The sequence below is a fragment of the Mustela nigripes genome, chromosome 9 (assembly GCF_022355385.1).
Source record: "Mustela nigripes isolate SB6536 chromosome 9, MUSNIG.SB6536, whole genome shotgun sequence".
Taxonomy (NCBI): domain Eukaryota; kingdom Metazoa; phylum Chordata; class Mammalia; order Carnivora; family Mustelidae; genus Mustela; species Mustela nigripes.
The window spans coordinates 84,689,336-84,707,085 of NC_081565.1; the positions used below are offsets into that span (position 1 = coordinate 84,689,336).

At 40.1% G+C, this 17,750-nt stretch overlaps 1 protein-coding gene across 11 annotated transcripts in view; it reads right to left on the reverse strand.

Annotated features, from left to right (window-relative positions):
* RFX3 (regulatory factor X3) overlaps positions 1-17,750 on the reverse strand; it is a 444,560-nt gene that overhangs the window by 55,679 nt on the left and 371,131 nt on the right. For all 11 annotated transcript variants that reach the window (XM_059411948.1, XM_059411946.1, XM_059411949.1 and 8 more), the window contains 3 exons: positions 16,864-17,045; positions 13,182-13,301; positions 1,531-1,652 (listed from right to left, as the gene is read on the reverse strand). In XM_059411948.1, coding sequence (XP_059267931.1) covers positions 1,531-1,652; positions 13,182-13,301; positions 16,864-17,045 — 424 coding nt within the window. The remainder of the gene's footprint in view (positions 1-1,530; positions 1,653-13,181; positions 13,302-16,863; positions 17,046-17,750) is intronic.

A 17,750-nucleotide genomic window follows, 5' to 3' on the forward strand; every position in this document is an offset into this window, starting at 1 on the left:
TCACTACTGTTATACTGGAAATAACATACCATAATGTCTCTCAACATAGGACCCCAGTTGAAAGGAAAATATCTCAAGCTGGCCAGTATCAATTTTAGTTATTTTATTATTATGTTACTTAAGAATTAATAAAAAAAATAAACCTGGCTTTACACTCGTAATGCTCATACTTCCTGTATCATCATAAGCCAAAAAGCTACAGGATGAACCCAAATAAAACTACAAAAGTCACACGAAACGTAACAACATGAATTTGACAGGACGGATGCTGCGGCTGTCCTGTGACTGAATTACCTCTTGCAGCATGAATGTGGCATTGACCGCCGCAGTCCAGATCTTCTGAACTTGACAAGTCTCTACCAACAGGTACTTCCTGGTGGCGGGTTCCCCTATTACTCTTCTGTAGTCAAACGAGCTGTGGAACCTTCCTCCACACAGAGCACGGGACATCATTTAGCCTTCCCTTGGGATGCATTACGTATTTGTGCAATCTACATAGTAAGTCTCTCCCTGTTCTTTTCTCGTGGGCTCGGGATATCAGGACACTTTGGTGCTTGCCTGCTTTATCATAAATTCAAACACCAATGTGTGAACTAAAACCGCACAACAGTAATCGTTCTCCTCTTCTAGATAACCCAGAATAGGTCTTTATTATTTCTTTACAGATTTGAATTGAAATAAAAATACAGGATTAGAAAACAAAATTAAAACCCTCTTTTGAGAGTTCGAAGCTTTCAAGAGTGTCCGGGGAGGTCTCCAGTTTGGGAAGGGCTGCCATCGTGTTTTCAACTTCAGGAGCTATTTTGACTTGAGCGTCCTTTTTAGCCTTTTGTCAGAAGGGGCACACAGACAAACGCACACGCAACCTAGACACATGTGCACTCTTTGGTGGCTTCTATTTATCTTGATCTGTTGTACGGAATCTATGCATGTTCATCTCTAGAAAAGCTGTCGATTGCAGTGCCAACCCTTGCACTGGTAGCTATGACCACAATAAGCAGAATGTTCAAGTTCTACTTCCCCACTCTTTAAATGAAAAGCAACACATAAACCATCTACGGAATTACAAAAATAGGATATATTGTGATTAGTTTAAAAGAATAGCTTTTTTAAAGTTTATAGGAACTTCTTTTTTTTCTAACCTGAGACCACACATTTGCAACTTTATTCATAGGAAAGGAGAATTCTTGGGGGCCCCTGAAGTTAGGTACTGAAAGTAAACACAACTTTGATCATGAAAGCCCAATTAATACAAATTCCTCAAGACAATTTCATAGCTATGAGCCTTTAACTCCTATGCATTTAGAAGTCCTACATGGCTTGATAATTTTTGAAAGAAGCTCTAGTGAACACGAAGAAACAGAAATGGTCTAGAACTATCCCATGATAGGCAGAGTTTCAGCACACACACAGATGTTTCTGTGTGGCTCACATCTGTAATAGACACAGCACTTGGAGAAAACATTACTGTTGTTCTCTTGTTTTCAACATCTTAATAGCAACCATACTATGCGTTACACCTTGACATACCTAAAAACTGCTGATGATGTTGACTTTGGGCTATTACAGTCTGTTCAACAGATGTGCCGGTCTGTTGACCACTTCCTGTGAAACCATCTGCAACCCCATCCACCTTCTGCATAGGCTTGTACCTAAAAATATTAGATGGGGAAAAACAAACAAATACAATTATTCCTTGTTTTGTCGCACTACACATAACTCCTGAGGCATTTGATTTTACTCAATCTTCTTTAACGTCCCATGATCATTGGAGGATATTTTTTTTCCTTGATAGTCTCAAAAAGTTAGGATGAAGAAATTTTTTCAGTTGTGTAAAGAAAAAGGGGAGAGGGATTGGGGAAGGGGACCAATTTTTGAAAATTCAGAAATGTGTCTAAGAACAAAGGAGTTACGAAGGTATTTCTTCGGGTGGGGTAGCTACAATGCCCATGATGACACGCGGTGTGAACATAATTTTTAGTGGCCAGTGGGTCAAGGGAAAACATTTTAACTACACTGGGACTTTAATCTGAAATAAGACCTAGGAGCAGGGGCCTGAGAAATGTTAATGAATGGCTTTCGATTAATTAATATCTCTCCTACGCGATTCAGCATACAAACTCTACCACACTCTTTTTCATACTTCCCAAAGCCTTCCATGCGTCTCAACACAGTCATTTCCATTGACCCCTAACCTCGCCTGCAAATACAAAGACCATACGCATCAGCTAGCAGAGAAGTACATGCAAGAATCCACCTATAAACCTAGGTTACCACATTTTTTTAAAAAAAGAATCCACGTCCACGATAGTCACGCATTTATCTTTAAGTCCAAGTCATACAAACTCATGAACTTTCCTGCTAAGACGGAGAAGACAGGCTTCAGCAGCACAGGCAAGAAGGAAAGTCTGCTTGAGAGAGAAACAGCACATGTGAAAAAAACCCTGGGCAAGTGTCCTAAGATGAGTGAATACAAAATAAGATAGAAGAATTTTTCTAAGATTTCATGTATTTTCCTTCATGTTAGAAATTTAGGGAAAAAAGGCAGATGAACGTAAGAAACGATTAAAATCTACAGTAAGCTTAGGACCTCGAGATACTATTCGCTTTGTTTATTTTCTCATCTTCTCCCCGTTTCTCATTATACTTAGAAATAAGACCACCTAATATTCTCTCCACCCAGACACTTGACTCTAACACTAATAACACAAGTCAACCGCATCCGTGATATGAAGTTACCAAGAATAACAATGTTCCTGACACATGAGCAGGGCACACCCAAAGGCACCTGCACTCTGACAAGAGATACGAATCGGATGGACCCGGTGAGACATCGTGCAAACCACTGCGTGGTCTGCGTTTGGAAACGACTCCATCTTGAATGTTGTTCATTAGAACGTGGATAAACAGAACTTCCAAGAAAAGCTGCCGTCCCTCATAACGACACTTACATTCACTGCTTCTGTGACAGATCCCACAGAGAACTCCGGAAAGCAAACATAAAGTCAGAAGGTGAACAGGGTGAGAAAAAGAGCACAACACACGTCATCTGTGTTATCATCTCGGTGATGGCCCCTTGCCACCCAAATGTGGATTATGTGGATTGTTATTTCTCCAAGGACACGGAACAACTCAAACCTATCCTTTAATTTAATGGGGGGGGGGATCTGAAAGGACTTTTCCACGGGGGCCACACCAAATGATGACAGAAGAGTTAGTACCATCCTGTGCTACAAGTGTCACTGATGAAAAATTGAATTTTAAAATTTTTTTCCTCCTTCAAAAATCATCCCAGAGAACCAAAGAAGACTCGGTGAGGCAAGTACTTTGAGTACTCATGTGGGGAGGCAGTTGCCAACCATTCTGTTCTAGAAGCCCTGAATGATTTTATCCCTGAGGAAGTTCCTCACCCTCACTGACCCATTCCAGGCTTCATCTGATTTTAGCCCTGTTTTTTCAGCTATGAAATTTTATACCACTAATAGAACAGGCTAAAACTGTTTAAACATGTTTCCTCATTTAACTTAATGGAGTTAAGTTAAATGTTAGTATTAACTCACAGAAATGGTTAAAAGGATTTCAATTCTTTACACTGCAGAAGGGAAAATGGAAAAAGATATCTTATAGACTTAAATTCCATTCAATTTTAATACGGGATTACAGGGTAATTATGAGACTTTGTTTTATCAAGCTTCCTTGGTCCCGCACAGCATCTAGTATACCACCCACACTTCCTAAGCAGAAATGTCGAGGACAAGTAAAATTTAGCCATAAAAGGAAATGATGCCTATTCCTTTTAGAATGTAAGTTTTCAGAGGACAGCTGCTCTCCCACAATCTACTCGCACACAGCACTTATCAAGCCTGCAGCTCGTAAGCAAAATTATCTGCTTCCTCAGAAAGATGAAGACAGAGGAAATTCCAAAGGGAAAGAAATATGATATTTTTAATAAGCACTCAAAATCAGAACACATTATAATTAATAGTAATGATATTGAGTGGGAAGCGGTGATTAGAGGTACATATATTATACAGACGGAAAATACATCAAGATTAGCTTGTCGATAAAACGGAAGTTGGTCAATTCTAGAGAAATTGTGCGGGTCTGTCAGTACACAAGAACAAATCTTATAGGGAAAGGGAAAGGGAAAGGAAAGGAAAGGAAAAAAGAGAAAAGGAAACGAAAGGAAAAAAGAAAAGGAAAGAAAATACAGTCAGAACAGAGAAATGAGTGGATTTATTTGAACGCCACAGTAGTAGGGTGAACAGTAGCATGAACAGATACACTTTGTTTGCCTTGTCAGTAAGACCTCTGTAAGCCAGAACCTTCTGCTGTATCTCTTCAAAGAAAGGTTGAGGGCCAAGTCTGGGGGCAGTGTGGGCCATAATGAAATCAGGAAGGGCGGAATATGGCTCATACACAAGAGTAGTATTCCTGTGAACCTCTGACAGAGCTCCCCAGTAATGCGGACTTTTGCATTTCCTGTTTTGTCTTCAGTAGCAAGTCACATAGGGGCGTATCCTCAGTGTATTGCCTGACATGGGGTTGGTCCTTAGAATCCCTGGAAATCAGAAACGCTGGATAGAGGGAAGCTGGATGGTTATTTACCTGAAGCTCTGTCTAAGGAAAACATCCTAATCACTACCATCACCTCAGAATTGGGTCTTCCCCGAGGGAAAGTTTCATAGGAAGTCAAGAAGAGCCACATTACAAACAGGTTGAACAGCATCTGTGGTAACTAATTCTCCTTAGAAGAAACAGTTAAAGATGATATCATCAGACCTTAGATCCTGAAACCTAAATGTCTATCAGTGACTGGGTAGCTTTTCAGAAAGCTCAAATGCTAGGCTCACCCTGGACCTACCCAGCAAAATTTTTAACACGGGGCTTCACAAGACCTTCACAAGCCTCCCAGATATTTGAGTAGCCTGCCCAGAACTAGTCCATGGGAGCCTGTTGGCCCCAAAATAAGTTCCTTCAGTCCAATGTTGTGCAGGTACAACTATCACATCAAAGAAAAGTCACTTTTTTATAAACTGAGTCCTCAATTTTTAATTTGTTCCCAATAAACTACATTTGGAATATAAATAAGTATCACTGAGTGACTAATAAATGAATGAAAGCATCCTCAGGGGAACAGATTTCATTTTATCCTACCACCAATTGATCATAGCATCTATCAAATCGATCGAACAAATATTTATTGAGCACTTACTATGGGGAAAACATGACAGAGGCATGGTTTCAAAAAGGCCGTGTAGTAACAGAAATCTTCCAGGATGTTTCTTATATTCTGTTGACTCATCTGAGCATTCAACATTACATTAACCCCGGTTGAATTCCAACTGACCTTTGAGCAATGAAACAGCTTTCAGACCTCCTGCCTCTCTGCTTTCTTCATAAAGTACCATTTAAACATGAAACTATAAAAGCCAGAGACACTTCCTACCAAAAAAAGTTCCTTGATGAATCCCTTAAAGAATTGAACTTTTTAGTATATAAGAGTATCTTCTCTCTTCGTCCCATTTATTTTACAAATCCAGTAATTTTAGACGAGGTTTTCTGACAGCAGCTCCTCAGTGCTCCTGAGCCGCACACGCTCTGAGAAAGACCTGTGCTTCATCAAATGAAGAAACAGCTCTTGGTTTCCAAATTAGCAAGAGGCAAATGATCATTTTAACAGCTTGCAGCTCCATGGGCAATCCGAGCTGAAGTTGTTAATGATTAAGAAATCAAAGAAAGTCTAATGCTTTAATAGCGGCGTGTACGCATGAAACCTGTCACTAACACAGAAAACACGGAAAATTGTTAGGAATCTTCCCCCATGGGGTTAGTGGTAGCTGTTATTTAGAACTTGGACAGCTGGAACTCTACTGTAAAACTGCATCTAATTCTGTCAAGAATTTCACATGTACAGACACTGAAGGAATCCAACAAGAGGCAAAGAATGCCTTCTATGAGCTCGATTATATTGACTCTCGTATTTAGTGGTATCACGATTGTCAACAGACTAAATGAGACATTTGGGAAAGTCCCTCTTGAAGCAGGTGAAAAATGCATGGGCCTCAAGCAACATCTCAACTGCGTGGGCCATGTGAGTCTTTTATCGTTCTAGAAAGCACACAATCATTTGATCAGTATGAACCAGTCTCCACACTGAGCTCCTCACCAGGGCAAGAGGCTAAAATTTTCTATTGGAACCTTGAGATTCAATTTGGACCAACTGTCCCAGAAGATCTTGAGGCGACTGGAGGTCTGAAGCCAGGCAAAAAAATGAAGAGATCAGAGGAAAATACCGAATGCTGGGAGCATCTTTCTTTCAGCGTGTGAACCGCCTGCTTGATGTCACACTAAGGGTGTCTGTGTCTAAATGACTTCAAACGTCAGCCCTGCTGGTGAATGACAGTCACCCCCATCTCTTCAGTCCTTATTGGTGGCTCTTGAAGTACTTGACTCCTCATTAGCTCTACGTCTATAATTGGGCAAGGAGAGGAGGGAAACATTAAATTCAGAGGGGGTAGTTGTCTTAATGGCAGCAGTTTTAGTAGAAAACGCGAGAGAGGCAGGGAAAGGAGGCTGACGCTGTTTGCTGACAGAAAAGGTGGAGCTCATTCATTCACGTAACAAATATCTACAGAGCGCTGACAAGGTGCTTGCTGCTGGCGATGTATTGTTGAAAGACGCAGACGCGAGGCAGACGCTAGTCTCTTCTCGTGACTTTCAAGGGGTCCTCACCACGAAGGCCACTTGGGATTCGTATGTCGAACTCGTAGAGTCTTGCTACAAATATGCACGACACTTCTTTGCTCTACAGCTGGCCCTTCCTGTTAAACCATTTCTACAGGGAAATGGTACTTTTCTTTGAAAAGTAACAACCTGACTCCACTTGATGCCAAGAGGGCAAGAGCCACAAAAGAGAACAACCTGGGGCTCTGTCTAAGGAAAAACAAATTAGAGAGCATCTCGTATACAGCAAAATTAAATGGGCCTTCATTTCCTTATCAGTAAATAGTCCATGTAATTGCCAAGTGAGATCTTGCATAGAAACTGCTTATTGAAGGACATTTAAAATGTTCAATAAACGTTTATCAAGAGGGTAAATGGTGACTGTCACCATTAACAAACTTTACACGAATTACTATAGTTAATAGTTACTGAATCATGATTAATTTTGATTCTCTGATCTTTAGTGGAAACTATCTTTACATCGGGGACCACTGCAGGGGCACAGTGCACGTTAGATTCAGTGCCAAGATTCCTTATTTGTTTCCAAAAGCCAAAGGTGCAGGCATGTGATCATCTTCCCACCGATGACTCCTGACCTCAGCTGCCCTAGAGCAACCGACCAGCCCTAGATGCTTAGCTCGGCAGTGACCTCCTGAGATTCCTGGCCCAGGAGACGAAGGGTAAACTGTTAGCATCAATCAAAGCTGAAAACCACTTGCCGGGAGGTGTAAAGGAACAGAAGTCAGAAGTTGCCTAACTGCTAGAGTTCATTCATTTCTGAAACAGCCTTAAAGAAATAAATACTGTTCTCTAGAGCACACAGTATAACAATATTAATGATAACAATTTACCTAACACTTGAATGTTTCCAATTATTAAAAAACAAAACAAAACAAAAAAACAACCACCTTGATATACTCCTTCCCACCTGAACGCAAGAACAATCTGTGAGGTAGTCTACTATGAATCAATGTCCATTTTGAGATGGAGAAACCAAGGTTCAGTGAACTTCAGTCACACACACTGCAGAAATGCCAGAGCAGTCTACTGGGAAATTTAAGATTTCCCAGTCTTAATTATGGGGTACTTTCCACTAAGCCTGGGAAGTCTATATTAAGGAAAGTCTTGTGTTTTTCTCTTAGAAGATTTAATTATTTATTTGAGAGAGAGTGAGAGAGAATGTATATGACTGGGGGGAGGGGTAGAAGGAGAGACTCTTAGAAAGATTTCCTCCCAAGCGTGGAGCCCCACACAGGGCTCTCACGACCCTGAGATCATGCCCAGAGCTGAAACCAAGAGTAGACTCCCAATCGACTGGGCCACTGGGGCGCCCCCTGGGGAAGGTCTTCCATAGACAAGGGTTCATGTCTTCCCTCACGCCTTGGAGACATGCGTGCTTCCACATCTGTCTACATCAAAGCAAAGGCAGCCCTGCTGTTTTTCCAACTGGCCTCTCTCTCCTCTCCAGACCTCAACGCTTCCTGCTTTCACAGAGCCATTTCCTATGAAGATTCAAAGAGGCAGGAGGGCACACCTGTCCCCACTACTTGGGACATACTCACTGAAGTGTGATTTTTCCCTTTATTTCATATGTACAAATTTATTACATGTGTATGTTCCTGTTTGGCTTATCTTCCCTCTTTAAAGGGGGCATTCTTGTAAGAACAAAGACAAGAGGACTGGGTTCTTCCCTTGTTATAGGATTGTGGATAAGGTACCCTGAGGGAGTTCAGTTTTCTCATCAGGAGGATGGACTGGACTGGGGGAATCTCTTCCTTCCAGCTGTAAGAGTGTACGACTCTAGGATTCCATCTCTTTTAGATGGGATGGACATTTTCTATACGCAAATACAGTGGTTGGGTGGTGGTCGGGTGTTTGTTGGAGGAATGATAAATGCACCTTAATATTCTGAGACCGGATACTGGGACCAGACACAGCCCAGCACACTGTCAAAAAAAAGCGCTTGGCTCCACTCTACCACTTCCGCTACGAGGATTTGGAAGAATAACTCAAACACGTACGCCAACACTCTCTTTCAACTCTTCTTTCAAATGTGAAAAACAAACTGCAGCAAACCTTCTTACTTGGTTTGTAGACCTGAGAAGGCCTGGTCTCCTTTTTCTCTATAGTAACCGGATTTATTTATTGCCTAAATAAGGGCATGCAAATTATCCATGAGTGAGTTTCCTTGAAACTAGAGAAGACATTTATGTGCAGAAGTTATTTTCATGTGAAACATTTTCAACAGAAGGTATTTTAAAAAATTATACATTCTCCTTTTTTGTTTTTTTAAAACCCAGGATACTTTACGTCTTTTTGATCACCTCTACTGTCATCAATAAGCCAAAGTTATTACACTGTGTTGGACTACACTCCAGTGGCTTACTGATGATGCTCAAAACTACTGGAGCACCTGGGTCTACTTGTCCTTCCACTGAATGTGCACATACTTCTGTGTTGATTAACCCAAAAGCAAACAGAAGACCCTTGTCACCTTGTCACTTACATTTCCTCTTGCCAGCTCTTCTACCCCACGATTGCCCATGAATCAAGTGGGCTCTCATCTGCTCCTTTAGTCTAGGTACATGACTTGAGGATGGCTTCATCTTTCCAATTAAGCTATACTACGGGCTCTGTGACATCCGTTTTTTCGATCAGAAGCTGTTTCCATTTATTTCCAGACTTGTGGCTATGCCCCATATGGTGATGTTGCTGGGATTCGGATGTGGAGACAAGTGGAAATTTCCTCTACTACCCTATTAAATCTTCAGATGAGATACCGAAAGGAAAGGGACTCTAATAATTATAAAAATATACAGAACAACAATCATCAGTACTTCTCCAACTACTGTGACTCCCAACGTCACAGAAAAATGTGCAAACTGAGCTGTAAAACTTCAATTCTATTTGATCAAATGATCACTGCATATACTTGAATTTTCATTCCGTAAGAACACATAAAACATGTAAATTTATACTTTGGAAGATGTACACATGTACATGCATACATTAATGCTCGAGGCGTTGAGATAATCTGAATATTCTAAAATATTAGATACAAGTAGCTGCTACAAAATATTTTAAACCTTTCACATGACTTATATTTTAACAAGAATGGCAGGCTCTTCTTATGTGAAATTGAATATATTCAGTAGAGTCGTTTGAGTTTTATAAGCCATAAGACAAACGATATAATACTTTTCTTTTTCACTGGTTTTTTCAACAAATACTCTTGACCCTGACATCCAGACTTAGAGAGAGAAACTCTCCCTCTTCTGTCCAAGTCTTCTTGCACAATGGGAAAACAGGCTTCACTGAACGGCTAAGAACGTGGCCAGTTGATAGACTCCTTCAGAGAGAAAACAGAACCCTCCCTCCGTCCTGCTAGTCCAAGTGAGGGGTCTGTGAGGTTGACAACACTAACAGGGCAGTCAGTGATCAAGACACCGTTCCAAGAGCAACTATTCACAATCCAAAACTTGTCTCATTAAAAACAAAGAAAATTTCAGTACCACCGCCCTTGAGCAACACATGTTTGAACTATGCAGATCCACACAGTCACACACAGCATTTTTTCAATAAATACATACTGTAAATGTATTTTCCTGACTTTTTTTTTTTTAGTAACATTTTCTTTTTCCATCTGACTTTATGGTAAGAATATACCATATAGTGCATATAACATACAAAACCCGTGGGAATCGACTTTCTATTATCGGTAAGGCTCCTGGTCAACATTATGCTATTAGTGGTGCAGTTTTTCTGGGGAGTCAGCAGTTAAGGCCAGATTATGGACATGTGGCGGGGTCAGTGCCCGATTCCCTGTGGCTCACGGGTCAACGGTACGTCTTTGGTTCTCTCACAGCCTTATTTCACAGGAAAGCAAGCACTGTAAGGAACTAAAGTTGGGCAGAGTGTTCATGGCGTATTAACCTTTAGAGCTCTGGACTCTGTTTCATAAGGAGGCCTTTTTAAGCCCCAGGTCTTTCTTCTCTGACCCAGGCTTTTTTTTTTTTTTTTTTTTTAAGATCTTATTTATTTGACAGAGAGAGACACAGTGAGAGAGGAACACAAGCAGGGGTGGCTGGGAGAGGGAGAAGCAGACTGACTCCCCACTGAGCAGAGAGCCCAAGGCAGGGCTCGATCCCAGGACCCTGGGATCATGACCTGAGCTGAAGGCAGAGGCTTAAGGGACTGAGCCACCCAGGTGCCCCATGGGCTTTTTTTTTTTTTTTTTTAAAAAAACAATGAACATTCCTCGAAGGCTCCCATTTCCATGAGCACTTGCTTGATTCTTCGCAGGTAAATCACAGGGAGAGGTAATCTTCAAGCTATCTTAAAAGCAACTGATCAAGTTTTTGTTCAATATTTAGGTTTGAATATGTTCTTTCTGGACCAACTTGTTCTGATCTTGACCTCCCCATCGGCTCCGCTGTGCAGTGCTGCGATGCCTCACAGCAGAGGACGCACCAGAGACGAAAGGCACTAAGTGTCGCTGCTAATAGGTGAACAAAATCATCATAACCCGGGACGATAACCATTTAGGACAATTCACACGAACTCCACCTCCGTATGAGGGAGTGTTCTGACTCAATTTATTGTATTTCTCCAAGACCTTTTAATATAGTTTACTGACTATACCTCAAAAAAACCCAGAAATTAGCAATTCAACAAAGAAGGTCGAGAACCTGTGATTCCAAAATCTGAAACCCTAGAGATCACCATGTAACAGTCAATCCTGAATGGACGGACTCTTCAGTCTAGAACACTAGCACCAGAAATTTCGATCTCGTTAAACCACTTAACGAGCCTCTTACCTCCAGTCTGCTCCCATGAAATATAGTCTTGTCCCTAATGAATCTCTCTAAAAAAAAAAAATCTGCAAGTCCCATTGTTTTGCTCCAAAGCCTTACACAGCTTCAAAGCCATGTTGCATGCAAAGACCAAAGTTACTGGCCACATATACCACCGAGTCCCCCAAGGTAAGGTCCAAAGGAAGTTTTAAGTCTCAGCTCCTCCCGAACCACTCAACCTTCTCCTCAGTTCTGCCCCTGCCAGGTCAGCCTCACTAAATCACACAGTACTTATCAAGGACATCCTGGACTTTATACTCCCAGGAGCTCTTGCTTGCGTGAGTCCATCTTCCTGATCCCTCTGAGACACCCCCCACCCCAAACAGCACTTTCTCTAGGACACTTCTCAGTCCTCCTGGGGTTAGCTGAAAATTCCTCTGTATTTCACTAGTTCCTGGATCAAAGCTTTACTTCAGCACTTCTCACCCTGCATTCCTTAAGAAAAAAAGGTTCCCGTGCCTCTCCTTCTAATTTCTTAACTCCTCCAAGTTAGAGACTGTTTCTTCCCTGGGCACACAGCGGTCTAGCATGCTTCCTGACTAAGGAAAGGAAGGACCACTGAGTGACAGATTCTTTCTCCGGCAGTGACTAGAGCGAATGCTTCCGACTAAGCTAGTATGGCTGGGGAAGGGGCCCGGCTAATGATCCCAGACCAATAAATTCAGCAGACTGAGGCAGGCCATCTGATGACCTGTGTACAGGCCTGCTTTCCCCTACTTAATTCTGCATGCTCAATTGAAAAGAATAATTATAAATACTATTATGGCTGAGCTATACTGGTAAAAAGGAAGAGACTGTTCATTTTACTTACTCCAGACTGTGACATAAGTCACATGAGACTTGAAGGCCCTGGGCTAGGTCACAGCACTGTGGGCTTGAGTAAATTATTTAACGTCTCTGGGACTTCCCTGAAAAACAGAGCTATTAAGGCTCTGGTTGTCACCAAGCTGAGGGGCCAGACTAGACCGAGGTTATTTTTAATTCTGAGATCTATGATTCCATCCATATATTCATCTATCCATCCATCCACAAAAGCTGGATTCAAAGAAGACGTAAGAAGTCTTTAACTTGGTGCCACTGCTCCTACCATGTTAAGAAGAGTGACTGAGGGAGGTTGCCAACAGCAAGAAAGGAACTCACCAACACCGAAACCAGTTTCCCCATTGGCATCTGCTTGGGTATGCGCCTTACGTGTTGTATTGGGTTGGGTTTCCTCGGCTGCGTGGTTTGGGGTGTCACGTTTAACTTACAAGGGGCCCAGTGGGTTGTCTGATAAGTAATTTTAAAAAGATTTGGAAAACAGAGGAGATGAAATTCTACTAAATCATATTTGAGAACTGTTCATGGTGATTTTTAAAATGTAAACCTGGTGATTCACAGACCTGTACCCCTGGGGATAAAAATATATGTTTATAAAAAATTAAAAAATTAAAAAAAAAAAAAAGTAAAAAACAGAGCTACCCCAAAAAAAAAAAAAAAAAAAAATGCATGCCGACAATAGCCACATTTTTGCACACTGAGGTATTAGCTCTAGAGAAAAGGAGACCGTACATCTAAAGCTATGCGTAGCTTGGACAGGTCAGGGAACATTCCAGAGTCTACCTTTGTTTCTGTTGCATGGGCTGCTGCCTCATAGCCATATACTGCATGTCTTCCTGCAGACGATTCAGAGGGGAATCTGGCTTGACGCGAATCCCATAGTAATGGTACTTGGAGTTTCCTCTTCATAAAAGAACAACAAACATTAGAGACACAGAAAGTCAGTCGAATCAATATTAATCACACAGGATGTCCACTTAGCTACACACTGGGAAAGGTTAGGTAAAAGTGGCGTATTTAGGTCATATGTTTATAATCTCCCTGTTCTGGATCACCTGTGTATTTTTACGGTGGCTACACCTGAAGAATCAAATTAAGATTCTGAACCAGTGGGCTCAGGGCCCTGCGATAAATCTTTCCTTATAAACTAAAATATTAGTATATTATTATGTTTTATATAAATATTCCTAATAAGCTATAAAATATTAATACAACAGCCACTGAGTCCATGCAAGTTACATTTTTCTTTTCAAATTTGTATTTTAAATTTAATTTAGAAGGGGTGATGGTGCAAAAAAAGTCTGGCCAATTAAAATGCATCAACAGCATAAAGGGCTGCACACTAGGTGGGAATTTACTACGACATGGTTGTACAAAACGAAGAAAAGAAATCTTGATTCTATCGTCTTGGATACATTCTCCATTTTTGCAAGTTCTATTACGGCAGAGATCATGAAGGTAACTCCACTGATACAGAATGTTGCGGTGAAGTCTATTTACTATTTTGAAACTGAAAAGGAAGCAGGCGTTTAATCTATAGGTCTTGAAACATACTTTATTAGTCTCTGTTCTAACGAATTCATATCAGTTTTGGGGGCTGAGTAAGATGTGTCACAACAGACATGGGGAAATTTCTCTGTGAAAATGGCAAATTTCCACCTGGATGAAAATTGTCACAATTTCCCCATGTTTGTGAGAAAGACCATGTTCCATGTTTGTTATTAGAAACGACAAAGTTTTGCTCTGAATGAAATTTGCAAATTCTTGCAAAAATAACATTTTAAATATGTAGATTTTTGCAAAGGGAAAATAGTTTTTCACAAGTCTATATATAGCAAGACATCAGCTGCTTTTTCCATTTTTTTTCTTTCATTTACAAAAAGAAATTCAAGAAGAGTGTGGATTAAATATTTTATATAAAAATAGAACAGAATTTTACTTCCAAAATTAAAGAATATATATTCGAAGACATCAAATCTTATTATATAAATAATATTGCTTTTTTTTTTTTTAAGTAGGGCGTTTAATATTTACCTAGTTTTGGTAAAATAAAACAGTATGAAAACTTAGGGCCTTCTACTTGCAGAGATTAGATCTTGTCTCCAAAATCTACTGCAGAACAGAACAAAAAACAAAACCAAAAAACACCAATTTGTAGTGTTCTCTCTTACAAACAGGGCAGGGGTAAGGGGTAGAGGTGGGAAGTAGGAGCCACTCCCCAAGGGATGGAGCCATGATCGCTACAGAGTAAAATGGTGTCTGTCTTGTAGACCAAAGCAGATGAAGTGTCTAGTTTCTTCTCCATTTTCTACAAATCAGCATTTCCACTGGGTTGCTGGGGAGATGGTTGGGGGAGATCAGCCATGTCCCATGATTTTCTTTGCTTAAACTTAATTTGCAGATGGATTCTAATGAAAGGAAACTTTTGAATTGCCTTTGTTTAGAACAAAAAGTTCAGAAAAGTTTTGGTTTGAATTAATGCACCGAATTATTTTATTGATTAACAAGTAATAGCTGTGCATACAGTTCATCAAGAAGGAGGAGGAGGAGGAGGAGGGGAAGGGGGAAGGGGAGGAGGTGGGGAAGGGCGAGGGGAATCACCCGAGTTAGTTTGCCTCATGATTTGTAATACTGATTTCCTTTCTGTCCCCTGGGTCAGGAGTAGTAAATGAATGAGAAACCACTCTCCACGACAGACCCCCTGGAGCTCTGCCCTCATCGTTGTCAGCAACTCTGCATTAGAGTTCTGCTATCTTCGTAACATAGCATTTGCTTAAACTCTCCCCATAGGGTTTCTTTCCTCCTTATTCTTCTAGGCTGTCCTTTCCACCTCTAATTGCAAACACTACATCCAATTTTAAAAGGAACAGGAAACATAATTGTTATATGGTGAGGGGGGAAAACAGAACATCAGAAAGTGAAGCTGTAATATTGCAATATGTACTTACAGAGTTGGATTCTACTCATTCACAAACCCAAACCACCCCAATCCTGTCCCTTTCTATTTTAAAGATGTATTTCAAGGTTTGAAAGGAACCTCAAAATAGGACCCACTGAAATCCCTCTCCGCAACAAAAGGAGCACGGCGATACCACTATTACAATGTTGAATAAAGCCCAGACTCTCAAAATACTGGAATGGTATGAGCCTTTGGCAAGGGGATAGCAGGTTAGAGCCCCAAATAAAGATGTTTGTGGTTCTGGGGCGGGGGTGGGGAGGGTGGGGGGGCCTATGAGAGAGACAAAGAGCTTTTTTCAAGGGACTAAAAGCTTGAGTTCCTTTAGCCGTCATAGTCTCTCGTTTAAAATATACTATCTTTCCAAGTATAGGGAGAAGAAAATATATTTATGAGAGAACCTCCAGCAACCTGAAGGTAAAATCACTTGAAATGCAACAGAAAGGAGTATAGGGCAGATCTCGTCAATGCCATGAAACTGACACATACACCATCCCCTCCTTTTTAGCATACATTGACTATGAAGTCAATTACTGAGGGTCTTATTGTTTTATTAATATTAAATACTCTTCTTCACTAGAACACTACGAAGCTGAGACTTAAAAACCAATGAAGGGTGTATCATCTAATGTTCTACAGCATAGCATCTTTATTTTTACACTTTTTAATATGGATTTCTGTAGGATTTAGGAAATCAAAAACATCCATATCCTTCTGCCCAGCTTCTTAAAATATTTATGTTATGATAATTTGTAAAAATTATAGAAAGGCCCAAAATGAAACTCCACAGTTCCAAGTATTATGTTCATGATATTTTGATTAGTAAAAACACTCATATCTCTTTCCAAAGGAAAGAGGCGAGAAACTAAGAATTTTTTTCACATTATTGGTTTCCGTGCAATGGTGGTATACTATATTTTTACTTCCCTACATGTACGGTTTCACAGTCAAGAGTTTAAAAAAGACTAGTAAGAGGTTAAACAGGACCACGTCATTACTGAGGGCTTCAAACTCCCCAATTTTTCAAGTTCACCAAATGATTTTTAATTGATCTCCAGAAATGAAAACCAGCTTTAATTTCTCACTCTATTCAAAGAGTTATTTATAACGACATTTCAATATAATTTTGCAACAGTGAAGATAGTTTTCCACTGACTACATCACTTACTCATCTCTAGTCTGATTATTTTTAAAAGGAAAAAATAGTGATTTATATTAATTTTTAAGGCACCATGTGTAAATCTTCCACTAACAGTCTGACTTGCTGATTTCTATATGATTTGAGAATCAACTCATAGCTGAGCTCAGTTACGTTTAAGACAATGCATCATTCTGGTTTCGCAGTATTCTGTGAATAATGACCTCTTCATGAGAGACTGTATAAACTGAGATATTTATTTTTTTATTTATATGTTATCTGTAAGAAAGCACTTTTGCTCCAACGATATACTGAACTGCTTTAGTTTGAAAGAGGGGGATTAGTTTACGATCTTATTTTTTCATACTAACCTAGTTCCCAATCTCCTGGTTCGTAATCCCATAAAAATTGACCTTATTAGTTTTCCAAAAGAAGCAGCATTGACTGGGTCCAGTTTGTGTTCCTGGCAATGTCGTAGGTAGTGGTTGTACAATGTGCTTCTGGGAAGGCTCACTCCTTCTGCTGTCTCATAATTGTCCAACAGCCACTGGAGCTAGTACAAATAAGACAAGGTAAACACAGAGAAACCATATAATTTACCAACATGTCTACAAGCCACTACAAACACAATACACAGAAATACCTAGAAGATCTTCATCAAGACTTGTAATAGGGTCAACTGTTGTAATTCAAAGGTATAACCAGACCTTGAAAACTCTTGGAAATGTGCACCACTGAACCTAATTTATGACCTCAGACCACATCCATTCCTTCAAACATTCAAACATGTGTAAAGAACTCTAATATTCCCTGTATTGATTGCAATTCTGTGGATAAACATCTCTTCGGGAAATTCAAAGAAACCCCTCAACTGGTTGTAAATAAAATTTGTAATTTCTTATGTACAAGACGTTTCCAAGCCTAGTGGCGTGACACATAATACAGCTTTAGGGTTACTTTGTTTTAACACATGAACAGCAGGCTGCCTGGTATGAGTTTTTATATTGTTTCTATTCATTTACATAGAATTTTAATTTACTTATGTAATACACTCCAATAGGACAACAACTGTACTAACTAGTGGGTCAAATTCTGCAAGCAGAAGGGGGAAAAAAAAAATCAAGAATTTCTTCCCCAGAAAGAAAGAAATTAACCAGACACTGATTAAAAAAAAAAAAAAAAAAAAATAAAATATATATATATATATATATATATATGTAACTTACAAAAAGGAATCTTTTATTACAATCATTGGAGT